Here is a 17,445-nt window from a genome sequence, read left to right as displayed (position 1 = left end):
CGGATACAGTCTGTGACTGCACTAGGCCAGCGGCCGTCGTGCTCCGTGCGGGATGTAGGCATGGTCTGTGAGGGGGGAGTCAGGCTGCAGGAATAGGTAAGGTCTGTGAAAGGGGAGCCGCGCTTGAGGCAGTCACAGGGACAATCGCCTTGACGAGAGTGGCGGCGACCTCCGGCAGAGGAGCCTTGGGGAGTCAGCGCTGCGCGACCCCTGGCAGGGTCCTTATCCCGGAAAGGTGTCGAGCAACTTCCAGGGCCGGAGCAGGGCCGGATGCCGGCCGGAGGGCAGCCACACGCAGACCTGGGCACCGCCGCCTTCTCCCCCGGTGGGCGGCGCGGAGGTGGCGCCTCTCCTCGTGCCGGGCGCGGCCTCCCCGGGGACCCCGGGCCGGCCTGAGCCCCGCTCCCGGCCCCGCAGCCTCGCACAGCCTCCGGCCGCCATCTGGGCCGTGCTGATAAAATAATCGCCCCGATGCACGCCGCCGTGCCGCTCCCCCCGCGCCGGCGGGGCCGCGGAGCCGCGATGCTCCGTCCTTGCGCCGCAGATAAGCTGCGAGGCGCGTGAGGCGCACAAAGCCGGGGCCGCGCCGGCGCCTCCTCGTCCCTCCCGCCGCCGGAAGGTAAAATCTCCACCCGCGGGCGGGAGAGGCGGAGAGGCGGGCGGGGGGACAGCCCTCGCCGCCTCACACCGCCCGGCCCGGCCCGGCCCGGCCCGGCTCGGCTCCCTCGGCGCTGCACAAGTCGATAGGCGCGGGGAGAAGTGAAGATGTAACCACTTATTATCTCCCCCGGAGCGGACGGGGGGATTTACGGGCAGAGATTAGCCGGCGGGGAGACGGGATATGCCTTTTGTTGTGCTGCATCCCCCCCGCCCTCGGGCTGTGCCGAGGGGAGCGGAGAGGGGCTCGCCTGCCGGGCTGGCCGCGGGGAGGGAGGAGGTGGCCGCAGAACAAAGGTGACTAAGGGACCCCACTTTAAATACAGCCCACGGGAGCGGAGAGTGCCGTGTCTGGGTGTGTAGCGGGACGGGGTGGAGGAGCCCCGGCCTGGGGTGGCAGCGGGGCCGAGGGGCTGTGACAGCCCCGGCCTGTCACGCCTAGACACCCACTGCTCACTCCTGGGGTCGTTTTAATGAAGGCTCCTAACTTCCAGAATCCCCGCAGAGGATGACACCGGGCTTTAGGAAAAGTAGCCTCTTTGCTCTTCCTTTTCTGTTGTTTCGGATGGACTTTGGGTGGTGCTTTTTAAGTTCTCTCCCAGATTAAGATGACTTGCATGCTCAGTGTGTGTGTGCACGCTGCTTTAGCAAACGGCTCTATCAGTGGTAATATCTTAAGGCAACATTAAACAATTACCTTTATATTTAAAAGTTTGAAATATTTATACTGCCGTTTCACTTTGTCAAGTGTTTGCACAGATAGATATATAGATATGATCTGGTAACTAAAAGCCTAATTAAAATTTGTTTAAAGCCAGGGGGGCATGTATTCTTGTTGACAGCAGCAGATCGATAGGGTAAGACAATAGAGCCCCATTATTTTACTTCCATTGACTGAACATATTGACATTTCAGGTTTGCGATTGCCTCAGTGAGCATGATGAAACACTGAAATTCATGAACCAACTGTCTGGAGTGGCACATATATTACTGTATGTCATCTCTGCCTTCAGGTTACCTTATCACTGAAGCAGAATGGTAATGGATGGCAGCAAAGTACTTCAGGGGGGTGAGGGCTCTATCAGTTAAGAAGCTGACACATAGCAGGTTTCAGGAGTATCTTTAATTGCACCTAGAATTATGTACAAAGGAAGATGGTCCTTGTTACCTGCTGCTGTGCTTCAGAGTTTACAGGCTCAGAAGCAGACAGGATAACAAGGTACTTATGTTTCATTTTTTATATACATGATTTGATACCTTTAACTTTTGCAGGAGCCCAAGGATTTCTGGTTGTGCTGTTTGCATATTTGCCATGTTCACCAATGGCAGCATCTCAACCCTGTCTTGATGCTCAAGTTCCAGAGCATCTGCTAGACCTTCTCCCAGTCTGAAGACGGCAAGGGAAACAAAGAACAACTTAAAAATAAATAAATGCCCTTTGAATTTCTTTCCCCTCAACATGTTCTAACGACAATGCTCAGGGAATTCAATGCAGTGAGACTATAGCAGAATGATACATACATACATACATACATATATATCTATATATCTATATACACACACATTTTTTCCTTGGTATAAGCACCATAAAAAGAAATGTCTGTGCAATATGTGCATGTGAATGCATAATTGTATATATCAGTTTATATGATCGCATATAAATGCATATATAAAGAAGACCCCTGTTTGGAGAATATGCAATGTGTTTATTATTTCAAAGGCTTTCAAATTTTTTTAAAATCTGGCTGACTGTAGAATGAAACCCATCAGGGTAATGCAGAGATGGAGATTGAAATTAATTTAAAGCAGACAAAGAGCAAATACAGAAGAGCCACTGCAATTTAACTAATTTTTAAAAGTAAGTGGAATGAAAATATAAAATGTATTTTGTGTGCCATCTACTCAGCAATTGTTGCCATCAAGTGGACTGCCGATGCCCTTTAAGATGGTAAAAAGAAAACTAGTCCTTTATACCATTTTCCTGAAAATGTTAGGTTTCTGTTTGATCAGCAGGTGCTGTTGAGATGAAAGCCATGTGTAAATTTTCAGAAGGCCAAAAGTGTCAATGCAGAAAAGGAAAGTGATAAGAGAAAATGCAATCAGTTTTCCTGTTTTCAATTTGTGCAGGATTTGAAGAGCTGTTTTGTTAAACTGCTACATCTGCTCCAATATGAATATTGAACTACTTCCACTAAAAATAACACCCTATAATTTGGAAGCCATTGCAATCTTTTGTTAATGCAAGTGGGTTATTTGAAAAAAAAAAAATCTATTCTGAAAAATCTCCTGCCTAATGTGCATTTTTGTTTATCGGCACTTTTATCTTCAGCAGATAAAATGGCATTATGCAATTAGGAGCATATCTATTTGAACTGGAAAAATGACACTGGATAGCTGAATGTCACTATGTTGGTAAAAGGATTTAACTCCTACTTTTGAAATAATTTTATTAATAAACTATGATTGTATCTTAAAATGACATGTGGCCATTTCCCCATTGCAGCAATACAGCTTTACTTACTACTGAGGACCTTGAGCAATGTAAAAGATGTTCAGAGTATGACAGAACATTCTTTGGCTTGTTTCATTCCTGATATACCTGCAAATCTTAAGTTTAGGCTCATCAAGGACATTTTATTTAAAGGGGATTTTGGAGTAACTTTTTCCATGGTAAATGAAATGACTGAATCGTATTTGAATGCATATATACAAAAATATTCACAGTTGTGGAGCTGCTAATCCAAGTGAATTCTATGACTTGGAAAGCATAGTATTGGTAGAGCATACATTTTCTATCACAAGCATCTCGGAAGAACATAACATTGTTGATTTTTAATTAAAAAAAAAAAACCAAAAAAAACTCCAACAACAACCTAAGAGAAAGGATATGTGTTTGTTATAAGGATCTAAATGAAGCAGGGATAATTCACTGTTACATCTATGGAGTCCCGTGTACAGAACATGAGTAAACGTGCAGAATAGAATGAGAGCTTTTATTGCTTTATTTCAACATAGAGAATTATCTGGTTGTAGTATTAGATAGAATGGGTTTTAGCTGTTGAATTCTAATCTACTCTGGTACTCAGGAACTAATTTTTTTGGTAAGTGTCTGCATGGGAAAGGGCCTTGCTGATGCTTCTGTTTGGTTTTGCAATTGGATTTGTAAGCTTTTGACCTTGGGAGATTTTCCTCAAAGTGATCTGCAGATCAGAAATAATTAAAATTCAATAAACTGAAATTTAAATATAGATTCTGTGTGAGATCCGTGCTTGTGGTAGGTTGTCTAGAAGCATGTCTACTTTATTGCTTGTATTCCCCAGCATAACTGTGTGCACACATGTGCATAAATTTATGTTGAATGACAGAGGGATAATTATTTATACAGATTTTATCCAAAACTCTGTGCTCTCCTGAAACATAACAAAAAGCCTCCCTCCCCAGAAGAGTGTTTACATCCCGTGACAGTCACTAGATTCAAATCTTCTCAACATGAAAGTTGTTTCCTTTCCTCCAAACCTTCTTTTCCCCAACAAAGCTAACCCTGTTAAACCTCACCTTCTGTGGGATGTATACATAGTTATAGACATATGTACGAGAAGTAAATATTACAGAAAACATGGCCGATTGGGGCAAAATGTCCGTAGCCTTAAATAGCTCGTGATATCTGCCAACAGCAGGAGTGGCGCTGAGGAGGCCCTACCTCGGCTGACCTGGGGATGTGAGAGCCTTGGGGAACCTCACGTTCATGCTTGGTGCCTACGTGGGGCTTTCTGCACGCAGATACTGCCGAGCAAATGCTCTGGCGCAGCATGTGAGAGCAGATACTGCCTACCTGAAGAGTTTTTAAACCAAGGAGCTTTTTACCCTGGTTGTGGGATTTTCTGGTACTTTGCACAGGGGTTGGGGTGGAGTCCAGGCCCAAAGTAAAAATTATAGCTGGATGCAGGGTATCCAGATTTTCTTATCTAAATGTTCTGAACACATTCATGGGAATGCTCTGTTTTCTTAATCTTTGCCAGAAGTGCTCCATGCAGTTTTGCTGTTCCTGTTGAATAGTTGCCATATTTAACGCAACGGTTGTGAACGGAAATGGGAATATGGAAAGAGGTACTTTAATGTTCCCTCTCATTTTCTGTAACACATTTTGGGATGCTTGGAAAGGGAGGGCATCCTAGATACTCAAAAGTATTTCAGGATACGTAAAAAGAATTTAGTAGAATTTCTGAAACTTGGGTTTGTTTATATGTCGTTTTTGGGCATGTGTGATATGGTGATTTATTTAGGGGATATGTTTTTATACTCAGTATTATTGATTGAATGTAGTGTTCATGAATGTACAGTTGTGTTGTACAGAACTGTACAGCAACAATATTCCTGAATGATCCTGTATCGTAACATGCTGATTTGGGATCCTCATGGGATAGTTCATAATTTCTTTAATCATTTCAGAAGGCTTTTGATTCAGTTCCACTTTTATGTCTATCAAGACAGGTATACTCTGGCGCTTATAGTAAAGTAAATGTGCAAAGTTCACGGGGGGTAGATTAACAGGTTCTTTTGGAAATTAGGTTGCAGTCTGGAAAGACAGAAGACTCCACCTAGTGGAGTGGAATTTGTATGCACATGGTGGGAGGCAGCGGCATGTAATAAAATAGGTATCGTTTATGGAGAGCCAAGCTGCTACAGAGAGTAAAGCCCAGGAATTCAGACAAGCATCTGAGGCGATGGTTGTACAACCATTACAAATTGTACCAGACTGTAGTTACTTTTGGAGCTCTAGGAGGCTTATGTACGTCTGCCATGTTGGATGTTTATATGCAATTTGCATAAGTAGTAGGCATTACCACTGGCTTTTCACTTTTGTGGTGCCTTTTATTTGGAGATCTGCTGTCTACATTTTTTGATTTCTGACGGTGACCACACAGGTACCCCTTTTGGTTGTGGCCCAGGTATCATTTTAAATAGCTTGGGGAAAAAAAACCAAACCCAAAATTCAGCCCCCAAAAAATCACCCCTTTTTTTCCCACATTTGCATATTTTTTAGAATACATTTTCTGGTTTTTGCTTCTTTTATTTTTGTAATGGCAGTATCAGAACGCTGGTTCTGTGTGTTGCCATGACTGGTTGTGTGGCATGTTGAGTAAAGCTGTATGTGCTTTCTGGGAGTCACAAGGTTTAACAAAGTCTCTGATGAAGCATCAGATTATATAGGGTTTTGTACCTGTGCTTTGCTGTCCCATTGATTTGGTCACGTTGTGCTACTGGGATGTAATAAGAGGAATTTTAAAGCTGGGATGTGAGTGAACACCCAACCTGAGCAGCAAAGATATTTTCCTGAAATCCTCTTGGAAAATTCATCCTAACATTGAATCACACATGCATTAAACAAGTTCAGGGAGAAAACTCCCCAAGGCTGACAGTGAGAGAGTGAGGCTTTTGCTAGAAAATGGGATGGTTAGGGTGCAACAAAGAATGCTGCAAAGGATATTTGGGAAGAGTGCTCCAAAGGAGCACTTCTGGTGACATCCAGGTGGGGTTCGTTGCCAGAGCCATTAAAGCGTAGCAGTGCCAGAAAAAGCTGCCAACAAATGTGGGAATAATGGCACCTGTGAGTGGTGGCCAGGATGGTTTTTTATTTTATTTTAATGGTGACATTGCTAAAAGTATTTAAGGGTAATGTTATAGAAAGTGTTTTAGGGAGTGAAGTCACTGAGTTCTAGGAACCATTAAGCAAAACCTGTTTCATGACTCTGCTATTTATTATTTTAAAGCTTGATGGCAAACCACTTAATGCTGGAAAAGCAGGCTGCAACCTGTATTAAAGTGTGCTACAGGTGGACAAGGAAACCATCCTACTGAACTGAACAGCCCAGCGTTGTTTCTGAATGTTGTACACATTTCATGTGCACCATGGTAAATTAATGGAACTCCATGAATCTGCAGAGCTTGTAAACATTGAATTAAAGTATTGGAGCTCAGATTTTCCATGGTACTCCCATGCCCAGTTCTCAGTGAAGATAGTGTTTCTTTAGTTTAAATGCCAGTCTGAGGATCTGGACCTTCAGGCTTTCTGTGCTCCCATCTCACATCTGTGATCTTGACAATACTTGTATCAATTCTGAGACTTAGATCTAGATCTCTCCCTAATGAAACGGGCTAGCTCAGGTCCCAGTGCAAAGCAAGGCATTCTTTTTGAATTGTAAATCACAGGCTTACCTGATAAGACTTCTGTATAAAGGAGACAAAAAGCCTGTTCCTTCCATAATAATACTTGCAGAGATTCCTATTGAGTCCATTGGGCCAGGATTCTCAACTTGTGTATCCCAAGAGCTGTTTTAAATTGTGTTTAAGCCAGCTGCCTGCTCCAGACTTTTTCCACAGAAATGCACAACTACAGTAAATAACAGCTACAGTAGTTGGAAGGGGGGGATCAATGTATAATTTTCCTTCCACATTCTGAGATTTATTGATCCCATCCTCTTCACATGGGGAGCTTCTGATGTTAATTTTCTTTTTTGTTTGTTTGTTCATTTGTTTTTAAGTCCAAGCCTAAATTTCACTATCTCTTACAGAGCTATTATTGGCCACTATTGTTTTTATTATTCCATGGCTCCTCTGGGGAGAGAAGGGTGGGCAGGACCTCAGTGGCATTGCCAGAGCAAGTCATCAGTGGCCATTTCTGCCCCTTAGGAGGTCACAGGAAACAGGTGGCTGTGTTAATTGTCCTCACTCCCAACTCTTGTCCTTCCTGGAGGGAATTCAGAAGTGGTCAGGAAGTGTCAGCTCTACTGTGTCCCCCCCAGGTTCACTACTTCAAGCATTCGTAATAATTTGAGGTATGTGACAAGCAAGGGAAACTGTCTGGGAATCCTTGCTGTCCCTTGTAAGCTGAGTGGCTACCTGGCTGTGAGGGCTGAATGCTGTTGTTGCAGAGTATGTTTGGGATTGCAGCTGGAATCCAGCAGAATAACAAAGAATTCAGTTAAAAAAAAAAGAAAAAAGTATTTCCCTATCATATACTGTTTTCCTTCTTTCAAGATACTCATAAAAGTCCTAGGTAAGAAAACTACAAAAACTCAAGAGGTGCATGACATATTTCTGGAAACTATGATCTGCTTTTATCTGGTGAGTCGAGGATTGAGAATGTCAGTGCATTTTCTGCTTAGGCCAGTTTTTATTGTCTTTGTTGCAACTGCACCAACAATAGTCTTGGATCTCTAAATGCCACTCAGTCCTGTGCTTTGGAAAAATCAGTTCGGGTCTTGCTACTTTATATGAGATTCTTCTTAACAGCTTGCTTGATTTTTTTAGCAGTGAAGGTGCACAGCTTTGCAGAGTGTCTGACTGCAAATGTGGCACCCAGTGCTGTAATTACCAGTAATGTTTCTATGAAGTATCTTTTGGAAAGTATTCACTCATGCTGGAAATGATGTGAGTTGAGTAATAAATATACTAGTTATTTATCTGCCATATGCATTTGGGGTGAAAACTCTAAGCTTTTGCTCAGGTGTACTCTGGATATTACTGAGACTACTTGGCTAAATAAGGTGGGCGGCAGGATTATGTGGCTGCTGAATCATACTGGTTTCTGAATCACTCTTACAAAATACCAGCCTGAAATACTAGCAAATAATGAACACATTGTGCTTGGATGGGTACATTATTTAAAGAATAGCATTTTTAAGCAGAGTATTTTGTAAAATGTTAGTTCAAGAACCACTTTGCAATTTACTTCCATCAAACCCATTGTACCAGGAAAATATCTCCTTCAGAAGGGAAAAGGTGTCAGTATTGTGGAAGAATATCTGATTTTTATCCAGCTATTTGCTATTTAAACTCCCTTCTTTTCAGTGCAAGGAGATCAGCTGACAACAGCAGCAACCAAATCATGTTTGCAGCTGGGCAATTACAGTAGACCCTAAGATCTGCAACTGTCAACCATGAACGCAGATGCCTTCAAAGTTCTGTTTTTCTTCCATGTGGAAGTCGTTGGCATGGAACAGATGCCTTCATTTTGGAGAAACCAACCGCTGGATATAATTGGTTCTCTCTTGTCTTGTCCTCTAGGGACAGTCTCTCGCAGATGAAATTAGATGAGAGGGAAAAAAAAAAAAAAGACACAGGCACACACACTCGCACATGACACAAAGCAGGAGTTTTCAGGATCCCTCTCTGTTTTGTCACGTGGAACTGTTTTCAGCTGGAAGGTTTCACTCCATTTTTAGCACTTTACACACACACATAATGATGATGCTATATGAAGAACATGCAAATGAAAATATGTATCTGGCCAAAGTTTATTATTAATCTAGGCATGCTTGTTTAAAAATAAGACAAGCATATCCAGCCCATATTACTTTAGCGTTAAATGTTGACTTCTGCCATATCTGTTAGTGCTGCAGTCTCAGAAATTTTAAGTTAAGTCTCAGAAGAGACGAGATGCTTTAAAATCTGTTTTGTTGCAGTGGTGGAATCGAAGTATTTTCATCAAATGGTTTGGTAGTTGTTAACATGGGAGCAAAAAAACAAGTAGCAGACTTCAAAATTCACGTAGCATTACAGCCATTCAATCAAGAAAGCATCTTTACAGGAACTTCAGCAGAGTTAGTCTGATGGACACCTGTGATGTGCTGTTGTTGGGAGCCCTGTGGCAGAGTACTGAAGTGACTGTGTCCTCTTGCTGCAGACACCTAAAATGAAATGATGGTGAATGGACTTAGAGGCTATAAGAGAGAGGGAGAACCTGCCTACCCTGTGCCTGTCAAAGGGTTTCTGTCATCCCGTCTCTGCCCCGGTGTAACAGCTACCAAACCATTGTGATTTGTGTTACTTAATTATACTATTAAAATGAATTTATACCAACTGTAGGTTATATTAATAAGTGCAGTTGTGAACTGTGACAGTCAGGCAGTGGTGTGTATTCTTGGGTAGACTGGGTACATCAAGGAGGTGGGCACAGCAGGGATTGGGGACTGCCAGGAAGTAAAACTGCCACTGTTGGTGTCCAAGACCCTGGAGGCCTCTCATCTCTGAATGCTTTTTCTTTAAGTTTTATTTCCTAGCACAAGTTGGGGTTTTTGGTTTTGGTTATGGGTTTTTTTTAAATACATGTTGCAGTTTGAGGTATCAGTCCATATTTTACATGATGCATTTACTACTACTGTAGTAGCCTAAATGTCACCACCAGTGAAAACTGTCAGGAGTTATCTTGGTCCTGCCTTGATCTGAATAGTCGGTAGAATACAGTTGGCGGTTTAGACACTTGATGTAGCTGGATAGCTGCCCTGCGCAGTGGTCCTTTGTTTCCGGCTAACCCCCGGGAGCTGTGTGGGTGGAGGGCATTCACAGGGACTTTCAGCAGTTAGAAGGAAGCCCCAGGTAAACTTGGTTTTGAACTGATGACTCTCCAGCTTTTATAAAGGGAGATTCTTTGCTGTAGGACTCCAGTTGTGATTCTCGGAACTTGAGTGTGACAATGTGCTTGCTCTAAGCATTGTATTTCTGAAGAACCACATATTAAAGGGAAAATTTAACTGGGGAAGTGCTTAGGTGATGAAGGGATTTCTGGCAGTAACTAGGAAGTACAATAATGGTTGATTTCATTTGAGGCTGATCCTGATATTTGTAGTCTTTACATCCTATTAATTCCTTGAAAGATAAGCTGATACAAGAATGATTTGCCAGGGCCAACGGCTCTTCTAAAAATCTTGGCTCGGGTTATATCCCCCTTCTCTACACATACAAGATAAAAGCACCGTGAATATGAGGTTAACTGAATTCAAATAGAAGACTCTCTAGAGTTATTGCATTCCTTAGAAAATAAATACATTTCTCATATGGTTGAGATTGATCAAAAAAGTAATCTGTATGCCAGTGATTACATTCCCATCTGTGATTAAGGTTTTCTGTCTGCATCTGGTTTTCACATTATATTTCTGTAACAAGAATCCTTTATATGGCAGAGTTCACTCTCTGTATTTTCTATTAGCTGCAGCTTGAACTACTGCACAGATCGCAGATTTACACATGTGGTTTTCATTACTTCATACCATTGAGAAAAAGTAATATTTGTTTGGGAAAGTATGTTTTTCAAAATTTCCATGGTAATACAACATGTTGATCCTTTTTTATAACACTCATGTAAGACTACAAATTGTTTGAGGCATTCTGCTTTCAGTGAAGTTCAGACATAGACAGTTTTTCATGTATTTGAACAACAGCAGCAGTTTACAATTCAGGAAGCAAAAATACATTTAAAGAAGGAGATTAGTGTAGAATGGGTATAGCAAAATGCATCCATCACTTTGGAAAAATGTGGCATATAGAAAAAATGAACATGGGCCTGAAACAAAGGAAGAGTAGCAAATTGAAGTGATGTCTTCATTGTAAAGTGGATGACAGTTTTTTTTTTTTTAAATAAGAACTTTTTTACAGTAAGATGCTTAAAATCTTTTACCAGTCATGAAAAAGGAGTATGCTATTCTGCAGACAAAAATATTGAATTTTTATGTTACATAGTTTAACATATTTGACCATAATTGCTTCTAGTGGCCAAATTAGAAAAGGTTAGCAAAACATGAATACATCTTTACAGATGTCTGCTGTGTAACTCTGAATCCAAGATACGATGTTAATTTAATATTCCACTATAAGACAGTATTTAAACCAGATTGTGCTATCATCACTTGGTACAAATGTTTAAATGATCTCAGTGAAATTAATAGGGCCATTTGGTCAGTGGAGGATTTTTCAGTTTTGGTACGGGCATGGGTTTATGACCATAAAAATCAGATCAAACAATAACAACAATTCAGAGAATGCTGTATGCATTTATGGAAATTTAAAGTGTTACACAAAAGTCTGGGCAATTGAAAAGTACACAATTCATGCTAGGGCACAACTGAAAAGTAAATTTATTGCCTATGTAAGAATATTATGACAACTAGAGAATTGCATACAAAATAAAAATAATTTTGTAAAAGTAGTTATTGTACCCAAGTTGTGGAGTCCTAACCACATTTTGGAGATTATTTTCCAAATGCCAGAGGCAATTGTGTCACTTTGAGAGCTCTACAGTTGCCAAATTCTGGGTAGAGTCCTGCAGTCCTTACCACTTGTTTTCACTGAAATCAGTGGAATTTTGGCTTCTCTCAGGACTGTGGGGAAATGTCCGACCACGAACACTGGAAATAAAGAAAGGACTTTGGTGAACTCCTTTGTTCTGTAACCTTAACTTGGGAAGGTTTGTTTTGATTTGAGAAGGGTGCTTGTTTGTGGGAAAGACTGCAATTTCTAGCACAAGCACAAATGTGATCTTTTGCAAATGCCCTTGGGCGATGCATTTTTTTGCAGAAAGATCCTACTCCAGGGGAGGGTTGGGGGTGGATTCTGGGTTAGATGCATGAGCTGCGGCCGGATCCTTGTGCATGCTTAACTTTATGTCTCGAAATACTTGAGTAGTGGTTGCAGATTGAAGCATGTACATAACTGTGTGTGCTTGGCTCTGAAAAAAACTTTCTGTCTTGACATAATTATGAACCCCTGAAAAGCATATTAATGCCTTGGAAAAACTGACAACACTGTAATGCAGCCTTATACAAATGGCAGAGTATTTGTGTAACCCAAATAAACAGGTTTTGTAGGTGTTGGAGTGGGAGGGAAATTGCCTTTTGAAAAGTGGGAAGATAATTTGTAAATATATCAGTAGCTTTTTGATCTGCCTTTCTTTGTTTAAATGTGTTTGCTGTTATGACTTACAAATCCAAATTAGTATAGCAATGTGTAAATTGGAAGATCTCTATTTTTAGTAAACATTTTGATTTAATAAATGATTCTCAAGAGCTTCTGTTGAACCAGGTAAAGTATGTAATATTTTATATTATATGAATGTATTTAAACCTAAGCATTTTTACAGAATTACTAATAGGTAGAATATAGGCTGCCCTTAATTTGTTGCCTTCTATATGTCAGCTGTTTTAACTGAGCAAGTTATGAAACAACTTTTGTTGAAGAATTAAATTAATACAGTTTTAAAGTACTACCTTATATTAGCTAAGAAAATGTGGTTACTTGGTTTAGAATAATGTTTCTTGTCTTCCCTTTTAATTTAAAAGACAACTATTATCATGCAAATGAAGGGGTGTGGTGCTTCAAACTGGCTGTGATATATGCTTTTTTTTTTTTTTTTCTTTTCTTTTTTTTTTCATTTGTTGTTGTCAATAGAAAAGATTGATCTCTGGGCTGGTGAACATAATATCTGTCCCAGTCAGAAAAGGAAAGAGGAAATTAGCAGAGCGATTGGTGGAGAATGATATCTGTCAAAAGAAACACTTGGAGAGCACTGAGTTTAGTGATAGGTGACTGCCGGAAAAAAGGGAACTTTGAATTTTGTCAAGGTAAGGAACAGAAAAATATTTGATTTTATAACGTGAATACCTTTTAGAAGTTATTCTTGTGTATATAATGACTGTACCTTGCCTTGTGAACTGTAATTAAAAAAAAAAATCTTTCCCTTTAGCCTCCAAAGAGTCTGCCTAAATCAATGAAGGTGCTGTCTTCATTTAATACCAATAAGAAAGAGTACTGCAATGCTAATAAAATCCATCACCCACGACTTTTAAAAAATTCTAAATACATATATGTGAAATTTTTAACTTTGGGGTTCTTTTTGTGTTTTTAATGACGTAATTGCTCTTTATGTGTCGTGTAAATATTCCTTTGCTGGGTTGTGGAAATTATGAAGTTCAGTTTTCTGAACTGTGAATTGGAATAGTATTTGCAACCAGGTTAAGAGACAGTTGTAATCACATTGGCAAAATGGTTGGTTGTAATTCAGTGGAACCCTCTGATAAACTCATTGCATTGTGAATCCGTGGTAAATTTGATTGAGATAATAATAAGAATAGATATTTCTGCTGCTTGTGTGCAAAGATTTTTACTGTACTAGAAAAGTAAATCTGCTATTGCAGGACAAAATTTCTAGATAACCTATGACAGTCATTCCTGTCTTTACTGTAACTACATTTTTTATTCTAAAATGGTGTGTGTCTGGATGGCAAGAAACTGCTAAACTGATTTTAAATGCTTTCCAACACTTGGATAACTTTCTTTTTCAGTGTTGGACCATGTCGCCTGACATAACTTTGATAGAGTATGGTACCAAAATAAGATGAATAGTGTCTGAGTACTCTTGGCTTTGCCCTGGATAGTTTTAAAGGTAGCTCAGCCTTGATCATATTACTTGTTTTCCCACCTGAGACACCATGGTCCATGCTGCTCTGCCTGTGGGGTGTGGAGAGATGGAGAACAGCTGAGAGTGCCAGTGGGAGCCTTGGCACATCGCCTTATGGCAAGGGCCAGGCCTGAGGTTTTGTGTACCAGTGTGAACATACTCTTGAAAATTAAATCCTAATAAAAATGAATTTGCATTCTAACTTGAGTTCCTAGCTCATTTTAAAACAAGTAAATGCTTTTGTGGGACCTTCGTGTACTCGGGCAGCATTGGAAGGGAATGAATATTCTTAGCAGGGTTTCTTCTTGTGTTTGTATTTTGCTAATTCAGCAGTGTATAGCTTCTGACTAATTTCTCCTTTTATCTACAGTGTTATTTTTCAAAGTGTAAATGTACCCTGTACAGGTGGTTGTTGGTTTGTTTCTTTTGCCATATGGATCTTCATAAAGGATTTAAAAAATAAATGAATGTAAAAGTAAAGATGTCATGCCTGAAGCATGCAGTGCTGGCATACTAATAGGAAGTTTATTGTGGTTTATTGCTGTCAGAGCATTGCAAGATAATGGAAATTTCCTACAACTTGGGGGAAAGGCTTATTTTCTAGTAACATTCATTTAAAGCAAGGGAATGAATACAACTAAAATTCATTTCATCTCTATAAAGTCTGAGGAATCTGCTGAAGTATTCACAAAAGGAAGGGAACAGCACGTTATCGCTGTTGTTAACTGTGCGCAGGTCATGCTCTCTGTATCACCTGGGTGCAGACACACCCCTGTCGTGGTGAAGTTGCTGTATACTGTGTGATTCTATTCCCTGTGCAGTACCATCATCTGTAACCTTATACCTAAATAAGCCCATCTCTCTATGACACATCTTACAGAGTTAATGATATTGTATAGTTTTCACCTTGGTAATGAAGAATTCAAAACTGCTCTGTAGCTCTTAGAGATCAGTGCTGGTTAACAGTTCTTAGATCTTTGGCCATTCCCATTTTGACATTTACTTGAATTGAGGTGACTGGGTAAGATACCTGCATCTGGATGTATTTGTTTGTCACATGCTCCAAAATTTTAGTCTTAAATATTCAATTTTTTTTTATTTTTAAATTTCAGTGAGTAATTAGAGATGAAACCAATGCTGTTTGAGCTTAACTTAATCTGGACTTTGCTGTGGCTAAGAAGATTTGGCTTGCTATTTGAAACCTAAATGGAATAAAATGCAAAAAAAAGGTGTTTTGAGTCTCTTGCCCCCTTGAAGCAATGGCCTCTTGTAGCAATGACTACCTCTGCTGATGTGACCCCTTTCAAGCATCCTCATCTTTATTTTGCTATTGCAAAGTCATCTTCTCTTGGTTTTCTTTTTTATCTTCAAAACAATTGTTAGCTTCCCATGTATCTTAAGGAGTAGAGTGAAAATAATAAAGTCCCCTTCTAACATACCATAGATGCAAAGGAGTACAAGTGTATTATAGACAGTGAATTGTCCTTCCAGTCAGAATTTCATCTGTTCATGTGGCACACACCTGTGGCTTGCTGGCATTCCTCTTGATTGGAGTGTGAGAGAGCTTAGTGAAAAACAAAGCTGGGATGACAAGGAGAGACTCCATGGCAAACATGGGTTACTTCACATGTTGTAAGAAAGTGAAATTCAAAATACTGGTTTGGAGACAGCTCCCTGGTATGTGGGAGCATGTATGGGTGACTCTACAAAGGGAACTGGTGCCCTGCTCGCTGCTACCTTGAAAATAAGGCATTTTTCTCTCTAGGTCAGGTTGATTTGGGCCAGTTGAGAGTAGTGGCCGATTTCTCCAGCTTGCTTTCTGAGCCAGTAAGAGTATCCTGGGCAGCAATCCAGCTTTTGAAGTTCAAAGAAAATAACTCATAATCTATATAAAATGCTAGCGGATGGGGAAGGGAGGAAATTTACAGAGAATAAGTCAGTTTGAGAAAAACTGTTAAAAGTAGAATGTAAGGGGAGTGTGTGTGTGTGACATTAGTATTTATTTTAATTTGAAAATGTGATCTTTGAAACATTTGAGGTGAGCAGAGGATAAGCTCTTACAATATGATATATTTATTAGTAAACTGAAACCAAACACTCCAAGTTCCTTTTCCAAAGTGGTTTCTTTTTCCCTGAATTTGCAGAGTTTGGGTTCCTTCTCTGTGCCCCCCCCCTCCACTCCCCCTGAATGTAATGTGTCTCTGATAACATTAATGGGCTTTGCCCCACATGGAGCAGCAAGTGTATTGTACCACTGCTCACTGATCCCAGGTCAGTGTGATGCGTGAAATCAATTTATTTGAATCTCTTTGCCTGTATAGGAATTTGGCAGTGTGCCAGTTGTTTTCATTTAATGTTCTTTGTGTTGAACACAGACAAGCAGTCATGCTTTTGTACTCCTTTTTCTTCTGGGCTCTTCTCTTTTCAGCCAATATTCTATTCTGTGGATTTTTTCAGAAAGAAGTAGGAATGTGTTACCTTTTTTAAAAATAATTTTTGTTTAAATAGCCTTTAAAGAGTGTAGAAACTAGGTCAGTCACAGAGCAGTCCTGTGTAGGGTTTTCTACCAAGTATAGGTAGTAACACCTGCCCTTCCTGATTTCTGAAATTTGGGGAAAAAGAGAGAGAAAACACTGGTCTATTTTTCTAATGCCTAGGTCTATGATTTGTGTCCTCTTGTAAGACAAAGACTCTTCAATAATGCTTAAATCAGAACAATTTTATTTCTAAATAAGTGAATGTCTGTCTGTTGGCTGGACAAATTGGCAATATGTTTCAGGATCTTTTTGATTTTGAGTAATGACCTTAAACTAGACATTAATTTGGGAATCCCTTGCCTCCTCTTTCTGTCTGTTCATCCCCTCCCCCCAATAAATTTAATATTCTGAATGGCTGGCTGAAGAACAGCTACACCCAAGCACCCATTTCTTTCATTTTTTCCTTCTTTTTATGAGAAAGCAGCAAGGTGTGTTGAACAGAGCAGATAATTTAGCCCTTCATAAACTGGGGGTGGGAGGGAATAGCAGCAGATATTTCCAGAAGGATTTGTTTTAGAGCCTGGCGTCGGGAGAGGCAAGAGCAGCAGTAGAAGGCTCTGCTGATGCTTGGGGCGGCTGGTGCGGAAGTTGATGTGCAGAACCGCGGAGCCGCGGCACAGGGGTCAGACTCGTACACATCAGCCCCGTTTCCTTGTTTAATTACCTGAAGAGCAAAACATCCAGGCTGGGAGTGTGTGAAAACCCAGTATCTCGAACAGCAGTTTGCTGCTCTGACATCCTGCGAGGCCAGCCCCGTCTGTCCGCAAACGTCAGGGCTGGTTCCTGACAGGGGGCTATCTCTGCCGGGCCTCGGTTCCTTCCATTCAGGAGGCATTGTGTGGAAGAGGGTTTGGTCAGGAATTTGAGGTTCCTGCCGGTTCTTCCAGCCCGGACAACCCTGTGACAGATAGGCATGATTTTTTTCTTCTAAAGAATAATAATAATAAAGAAAAAAATTGGCTCTTTTTAGTCTTTCCTTCGTAATTCTGGCATTGGTGTAACACTGACTGAAACAAAACA

General features: G+C 40.7%; 1 protein-coding gene across 6 annotated transcripts in view; it reads left to right on the top strand.

Annotated features, from left to right (window-relative positions):
- The window catches only part of RUNX1T1 (RUNX1 partner transcriptional co-repressor 1), a 114,759-nt gene that overhangs the window by 7,147 nt on the left and 90,167 nt on the right, over positions 1–17,445 (top strand). For 2 of the 6 annotated variants that reach the window (XM_039548915.1, XM_010404986.4), the window contains exon 2: positions 12,880–13,052. The exons of 2 other annotated variants lie outside the window; for them this stretch is intronic. In XM_039548915.1, coding sequence (XP_039404849.1) covers positions 12,965–13,052 — 88 coding nt within the window. In that variant the 5' untranslated portion in view covers positions 12,880–12,964. Of the gene's footprint in view, positions 1–430; positions 620–12,879; positions 13,053–17,445 lie in introns of those variants that run through there. 2 more of the 6 variants (XM_010404987.4, XM_019289280.3) reach the window with 2 other exon arrangements.

Source organism: Corvus cornix, chromosome 2, assembly GCF_000738735.6.
Source record: "Corvus cornix cornix isolate S_Up_H32 chromosome 2, ASM73873v5, whole genome shotgun sequence".
In the NCBI taxonomy this organism is placed as follows: Eukaryota; Metazoa; Chordata; class Aves; order Passeriformes; family Corvidae; genus Corvus; species Corvus cornix.
Note: the sequence above shows the minus strand (reverse complement) of the source record. Positions and strands in the feature narration are given on the sequence as shown.